The sequence below is a fragment of the Phalangium opilio genome, unplaced genomic scaffold, assembly GCF_054372755.1.
Source record: "Phalangium opilio isolate 3A_F unplaced genomic scaffold, DU_Popi_V2 ptg001628l_1, whole genome shotgun sequence".
Classification (NCBI taxonomy): Eukaryota; Metazoa; Arthropoda; class Arachnida; order Opiliones; family Phalangiidae; genus Phalangium; species Phalangium opilio.
In genome coordinates, this window is record NW_028324259.1 from 240,513 (window position 1) to 247,923 (window position 7,411).

The 7,411-nt window shown below is 36.0% G+C and overlaps 2 protein-coding genes across 2 annotated transcripts; one reads left to right on the forward strand and one right to left on the reverse strand.

The window, feature by feature from the left end:
- Positions 1–4,683, forward strand: LOC149583093 (uncharacterized). The gene is made up of 11 exons (XM_089864061.1): positions 1–63; positions 1,906–2,134; positions 2,343–2,576; positions 2,642–2,786; positions 2,845–3,001; positions 3,073–3,471; positions 3,536–3,722; positions 3,794–4,048; positions 4,110–4,281; positions 4,347–4,493; positions 4,546–4,683. Exons 1-10 carry the CDS (start codon positions 1–3, stop codon positions 4,429–4,431), a joined length of 1,926 nt encoding a protein of 641 aa, XP_089720187.1. The 3' UTR covers positions 4,432–4,493; positions 4,546–4,683.
- Positions 4,684–4,987: 304 nt separating this feature from the next.
- On the reverse strand, positions 4,988–5,837 carry LOC149583094 (uncharacterized). The gene is made up of 3 exons (XM_089864063.1): positions 5,439–5,837; positions 5,099–5,363; positions 4,988–4,996 (listed from the first exon to the last, which is right to left on the reverse strand). The coding sequence occupies exons 1-3, from the start codon at positions 5,591–5,593 to the stop codon at positions 4,988–4,990; spliced, it is 429 nt and encodes a 142-aa protein (XP_089720189.1). The 5' UTR covers positions 5,594–5,837.
- Between the last annotated feature and the right edge of the window lie 1,574 nt (positions 5,838–7,411).

Below are 7,411 nucleotides of genomic sequence, written 5' to 3' on the forward strand. Positions count from 1 at the left end.
ATGACGTGTAAGGATTTAAGCACTGTCAAGGGCATGGCTTTGAAAAAGATGGCACTTAATACCGTAAGTACAGTGAAAGGTACAATCGTATGCGCCGATTATGTTGGGTGACTGGGCCATGGGCCCTAATCGCGTGACATAAATAGGGTTCAGTATAGCATAGAATAATTAGGCGTATCTTCTTTAATCAGTGTAATTTCCACGAGATTTTGTACAAATGGGCTTCGTTTATAAATGGAGTGTTTAACGGATGACCCCTTAAATTTAATTAAGAAACTGATTTAGACAATGATTGCTAATTTAATTATGAGGTACGTCATCTCTTAAATCCATCAATTATAACTTATTAAGCGTGGCCCTTCAGACAAGATGTCATAGAATTAAAGTTACATTTTCGATTCAAAATTGATTTCCCATAGAGCGGCTGTACATTGGTCCTGCCTCTCTTTTTGGAACCCCTGAATGGTTTTGTAATACAGCCATCTTGGAAAATGGCGGCTGGGAAAGTAAAAAACTTCTTTAGGGAAAATCGTTTCATCAGCAACCTTAGTACCCCGGTTGACTATTTGAATTTAACCTCAGAAATCTTGGCGCCACAAAATGTAATCTAAACACTCATTAACAGAAAAATTAACTTTTTATAGAAACAAGGGGTGCTTTTTGCCAAAACATGTAAAACAAACACGCGTGTGACGTAAGTTTTAATTTGGGGAATAGTGATACCGAATTTTCTCCATAAAGATTCTAAAAGGACGCTTAAAAAGTATATGAAACAAAGGCAAAACTTAATATTTTGTGACGAACTGCATTACGATAATAATAAATAACTTTACCGATAAATCGACCAAACGTAATGGTATTTAAACGATTTGTAATGCGACCCTGTTAATAGGAGAATTCAGTCTTAGAAAGGGCCAATTTTCCCTTACAAAATCCATTACTTTCCATGTTTTAACCTTTCCAAGAAAAACTCTTCTAGTCTGGACTTTATTTTTAATGAAACTTATTGATTAGATAAATGCATTATAATTTTTATTTCAGTTACCCTGGCAACAGAAACATTAGGGAGAGTGTTTGGTAAACAAAAATAGCTTGTTAAAAAGATATTTTATATTCTTTTGGCAAACTCTGTTCTTTACAAGACTGGAAATATCTTACACGCCAAAACAGTTGTCAAAGGAGAGAAGTAAATTGTCTCGAAATTTGAGAGATTTGACCTTAATAGGATTGTTTGTACTATGGTCTTTGAATTTCGAATTTAACACGCTACGGTTTAAGCGGAGCTCAAAATGGCGCGAAACGAAATGAAATTTCTTGGAAATAATAGATATTTCAAATACAGGTATAGAATTTGAAATTTTAAAATCGTAAATGTTATTTATCCTTGATTTTCAAGAACGGCTCATTTATTATAGATTCGGCAATGAGACTGAAATTGAGTACGCAGTAATTGAAGTGAGTTTTTAATCATTCATTCTCATTGTTGATGCCTCGGAATTTAGATTTTCTGGTTGACGTATGCATTTCCATTTCTTGTCAGGTATGGGATACAATCAAATGCAAAATAACCTGGTTCGAAATAATGGCGGATTATTTAAAACTATCCCTGAACATGAAGTAAATTTCACAATTGGAACTCTAATTAGACGACTATTAATTTGGGGCGAGCGAGAAAGAATTGCCTTAACGCGATGAATTAAAGGTTACATCCAGCTAAACCGTGCTTCACTGCAATACACCCGAAATTTCTCTTTCGCGCCAAAAACGGGTTGACTGCGGCGCGCGGGAGCGTGACGTCAGGATTGGGATACGTTTCTCGTAGTCTGCTAGCTTTTGAATGCATCGCAGGCATATAGTCGTAGGAAGTTTGCTTTAATTGCTTAGTTTATTTTAATCATGGTTCAGTATTGTTGCGCGTATGGTTGTAAAACGTCAAGTGCTACTCCTGGAAACAGTTTTTTTAAGTTTCCTTTAGGAAATCCCACATTGTTAAAGGAATGGCTGGTGAAAGTTAAGCGACAAAATTTTGTTCCAACTAAGCATTCGCGGCTTTGTCAGGAGCATTTTGATAGCGATTGTTTTGAACCACGAAGCAGTAGCTCTTACCTAGATTTAATTGGTGTTAAAAGCTCAAGTAAAACTATAAGAAGATTGAAACCTAACGTGGTTCCAACCTTATTTACCTATTCTAAAATTGTTAAACCACCCAGACAAGCAGTGTCAAAAAGGCAAAGAAAACAAGTAAGTGCTACCAGAATGGCACCTTACAATTTTAATTTTAGTTTGCTTAATTATAAAACATTAAATATTTAAAGATCATAACTGGTATTCTTGAGGACCAGTCACATACAAAAAAAACTCTCCCGCTGAAAATATACCCTCTACTAGCGGTGGTTTTGAAGTAGGGTTACATTTCCAAGATGATTCGACTAACCTCATAAATACTGAAGCTAGTAAAGAAGTGACCATTGACACAAGAAATCAAGCATCTCAAACTAAAAACATCACAAAGTTTCGGTCTAAGGGTACACAAACTAAAGATAAGTCAGCTGGCACATTAACGGAGAAAGGTTCAGGTAAATAAATAATTACATAACTGTTAACCAATATAAGACCCACTTTACAATTTTAAAATTATCAGACGTTGTGGAAAGTGCATCCCTGCCAGTCAAAATTTTTGTTGACAAGGGTACTCAGTATTTTTTGTGTGATACTGAGGATGAAGAAGTTAATTCTGAAGATCCAAACTTATCGTTTTATGAACCTTCCTCAGATTCAGAGACAGAGTATGTCTCAAGCAAATTTAAATATGAATGACAAACAAATAAACAATTATTATTTTAGGGATGATGATCAAGATGAACCACCAAACCTATCCAAACGCCCCAACGAGGAGAAAAAATTTATTGTTTTTATGAGCTGCCTTTTGCAATTATTTCAATTTTGTTCTAAATGTTTTGCTCGGTGTGCACCCGCAATCAAATACATAAAGGGTTCAATGGTGAGAAACCCAGATTTGATTTTAAACAAGATAGTTATTTCAGTGGGCTGTACTTTTTTCCATAAATGAAGGTGTGCATTGAAAGTCTCTGCGTAAATGGTCATGTCTTACAGTGGTATAGCCAGCCGTTGCATGGAAAGCTGCCGCTTGCTAATTTATTGCTATCAGCGGGAATTCTATTCAATGGTCAACACCCTACAGCTGTTATTAGAATGTTTCAATCTCTCAATATCCCCTTCATATCCTTATCGACCTATTATGTGATTCAAAAGTACTATCTATACCCATGTATCATGAATGTGTGGGGAAAGCAAGAACAGCTAAATATCCAAGAGTGTCTTAAATCTAAAAAGGGAGTAGTACTGGGAGGAGATGCCAGATGCGATTCTCCAGGTCATTGTGCAAAGTATGGCAGCGACACTTTAATGAATCTGGAAACCAAAAAAGTTATTACTTTTAGTTTAGTTCAGGTATTCAAATTTTAAAATGTAGTTTTAAACCAGAGGGTTGTGAATCATTCACATTTCATTACAGTCAAATGAAGTTTCTTCATCTAATGCTATGGAGCTTGAAGGATTAAAGCGCTGCTTTGCAAAGTTAACGTCACATGGAGTTGTAATTAAAAATCTAGTTACTGATCGACATTTACAGATCCGTAAATTTTTACGGGAAAAACACCCCAAAATCATTCATGAATTTGATCCCTGGCATGTTGTCAAAAGTAGGAAATACTTTTCAAGTCTGGATATTATAAACTAAGATGAGAGTATATAATGATTATGAAATATTTAGGTTTAAACAAGAATCTGTCTAAAGTTAGCAAATTCAAAAACTGTGAAAGGATTGCTAATTGGTCGCGAAGCATCTCAAATCATTTGTACTATTGTGCTGCTGGTAAAACGAAGGAGGAAAAGTTGGATAGATGGGAAAGCATGTTAAATCATATTGCAAACATTCATGAAGGTCACCCAGGACAAACCTTTCCCAAATGTTTACACGCACCTTTGACTAAACGAGCAATTAAAAAGAAAAAATGGATCAAGATTGGTTAGAAGAATGTAATACCGTATTATCAAATAGGAAACCTATAATTATTTATTTAAAATAGGTACCCAGGCTCATTTACAAATGACGAAGATTGCGAAAAATAAAAGATTTACCAATGATATTCAAATTATGTCAGCATTAGGCGATACAAGTTCTCTAGAAGGTTACCATGCTATGCTTCTTAAAATGGCCCCTAAAAACCGACATTTTTTCTATGAAGGCATGAGATCTAGGTAAAATTTTATAGCTTGGTTTTATCATATAATTAGTTCGCCCCATAATTAAACCATATTTATAGATTAGCACTATCAGCTCTACATCAAAATGAAAATGCTGAAAATAATATAAAAAAAAATTGGCGGAGAAAACCAGTGCACTTTTAGGTTTCCAAAGGCAAAGAAAGGAGAGTGTGTATTAGTTTTAAGAAAGGAACAAGCAACTTATGGTGAGAACTATGACTTAGAAGGTAAACAGATTAAAACGTAAAATTATTATAGGTTACATTCAAGAACTCATTCAAGAGACAATTAAAAGAAGGGAAATTTACCCTAGCTACCAAGAAGCTGCAAAATCTCTAGAGAAAGAACTTATTCCACCTCCTCTTTCTTCATCATATCAACGTCCCACAAAGGAGGAATTAATTAAAAACTTCAAAACCAGATTTTCTCACAGAAAATAGGAACCTCTACGTATAACAACTAGCATTTGTCATAAACTAACACAAGGAAAAAAAAATAAAATATTTTAAACAAAAATAATTAACTTGAACATTTATTTGGGTATTATTACAATTATCCATAAATAAAACCAGCATAAACTCCTGCTTCAGAGGGAAATGTATCTCTTATTTTTGAAACTACACACGACGGTATAACCATTCTCACACGTTCCCCGAGTACTCTGTAGATGAATCCAATAAACTACCTGTAAGCTATGTACCTATATTGTCTAAAAAGTTTAGAATGAATATTTGGTCGTGGATAATGAATCTGGCAGCGTGATTGTAAATAGATCCCACATACAATAAATGAAACTACGGGGTCAACTTACAATCATATCCCAATAAAATAAAATATATATATACGCATTTCTATCTAAAAGGTTTACACCAAGCCTTCTCATGGCACGCCTTGCATAAAGACCCTTGGCAGTTTCCAGGGCATTAATGTTTAAACATATATGGTGGAAATCCGGATGTTCAATTATACAATTTAATCCCTGTATTTCATCCCTTCTTGTTACCACCCTTTCTTGCTCCCAACAACAAACACACTCTTCTTCAGTGGCCATAATTTTACAATTAGTGCAATTACACCTAAGAGTTTGAAGTGTGAAATTGAATAATGATCTTAAGAAAAAAAATTACATTACATTTGACCTTATTTATTACCAAGAATTAACGTCTAACATTCTTAGGCCTATATCCAATTCCATAGAGGAATCGCTTAAGTCAGAGTCTGAGCCTGAACTCTCATTTTGGGTTGAACTTTCTGACCCACTGTCACTATATTCTGGCTCAAATAAATACGGCTGAACTTCACTCATTTTAAATTTAGTTAACAATAAATTTGAATTCACCAAACTAAAATAGCAAAATAGGAGAAACGTTACGGTATATCGTCGAGCGGTATAGTGTGGAGCGACCCGGTTCCCAATCTTGACGTCATAGCCCCACGTGATCACTTTTCGCGCGTTTTTTGGAAAATCGCGTCGTCTGCTAGTAATGCACTTTTTAATTGCTAATTATTGCACATTTAGACATGCTAAATTTTTTTCATATTTTTTTCCCTTTACTTTGTAGTGTGATCTATCGATTCGTTGTGTTAAATTTTTTTACTGGATGTAACCTTTAATCCTCGCTCGTTTCATAAAATTGGTCTGCGAAATGTGGAAAACTCAAAATGTATTCGAACCGAGGAGTCAAACAGTTGCGAAAAATACTTCAATTTTAATCTTACTTATCTATCAGAAACGAATATCATTCAGTTTACGAAAACTTATGAGATTATATTTAGTTCATATTTTAATTCATTTTGTCGCTTTATTTACAGAGTCAAGTGGGCTCCTCTTCCAGTTTCTCTAATAAATTCATTATATATCGAATCTACGGATGACTTGTTCACTGTAACTGATTAAAACGCTATAGTTAACTACGTAACTAAGAATTATTGATTCTTAAACCTTACGATGGTTTTAGAAATTTCATATCTTCACGCTTGACACGCCACGCTCAATTTTCGATAAACGACAGGAACATTTCACTCCGTCTTCTCCCCACGGAACGACCAACACGATAATCCTTTCGTGTGCCCCGAAGAGAGTCACGTCCACGTTCTGGTCCTTCTTAAACATCGCCTCTTTAGTATATCAATAAACATTCCATTCACTACCCAATTCAATAACTTCAATTCTCGGTTCAATTAGGTGGTGATTTTAATTGTGGTCACTTTGGTCATTCTGTCACTTTTGCCCGTCGTTCACTCTATCGTAATCAACAAATACAAATCGGTGCCCATCAAGAAAGTGGTCAAGAAAATGGCCGGAGAAACCCTGGAAAATGTTTGGGAGAACGCGTCGCTCTTTTGCCTCGAACGTAAGCGATTAAGCGCAAGCTTACAATTGACAACAATTCCCCCTTGAGCGAATCATTTTTCTATGAGGGACTCAATTATCAAAGATTATGTCCCCATAACGAAAGATGGCTGGCGCTTTAATAACACATGGAAAAACGAACTGTATGATTATGTTCCTTACAGCGATTCAGTCCGTGTTGCCCCACATTACTTGTCGTCTGCTGACTTCGTCGTGGCTAATCGGAGTGACTTTCATTCTGTTTTTCTTGGGTTCTTATTTGCGGACGGAGTTCACAACGGAAAGCTACAATCGCATCGACACTCTCTTGGACTTGATCAAATCAGGAATTCCACCATTAATGTTGCCGGAAACATTCGAACAGCTCCAAGTTTCGGTGAATATTCATATGTATGTTAAAGGGCTACACCAAAGGCTTGCGGGGTCTCTGTCATTACACGTGCAAACGGCAGACCGCCTTTTACCTCTTCCAAAGCTACCGCCCGCAAGTCGCTGGTGGAGCCCTTTAAGCTTACCAATTCTTCTTACATCATTGTCGCGTATCTACAGGCAAGCCAAGGACCCGGCTGTTAAGGAATGGCAAGGCGCATTCGATAAGATGAAAGTATTTGAAGAACTTTCAGTTACTTTGGATAATGATTTCGAACCCGTTAATTCCGGGAAAAAATCTAGGATATTAACGGTCGAAATGCTGCTTTCCATGGTACCATATATAAGGATGAGCACGCCAGGCCTAGACGATTTCGAAAAGGACATCAAAAATTTCGTAGA

What these genes read in the sequence shown, in the direction of transcription:
- LOC149583093 (XM_089864061.1), top strand. Translation starts at nt 1, where the DNA reads ATGACGTGTAAGGATTTAAGCACTGTCAAGGGCATGGCTTTGAAAAAG. An exon ending in AAAAGATGGCACTTAATACC is followed by an intron (nt 64 to 1,905) that starts GTAAGTACAGTG and finishes ATCATGGTTCAG; the next exon opens with TATTGTTGCGCGTATGGTTG. An exon ending in AATACATAAAGGGTTCAATG is followed by an intron (nt 3,002 to 3,072) that starts GTGAGAAACCCA and finishes CCATAAATGAAG; the next exon opens with GTGTGCATTGAAAGTCTCTG.
- LOC149583094 (XM_089864063.1), bottom strand. Translation starts at nt 5,593, where the DNA reads ATGAGTGAAGTTCAGCCGTATTTATTTGAGCCAGAATATAGTGACAGT. An exon ending in ATGTTAGACGTTAATTCTTG is followed by an intron (nt 5,364 to 5,438) that starts GTAATAAATAAG and finishes TCAAACTCTTAG; the next exon opens with GTGTAATTGCACTAATTGTA.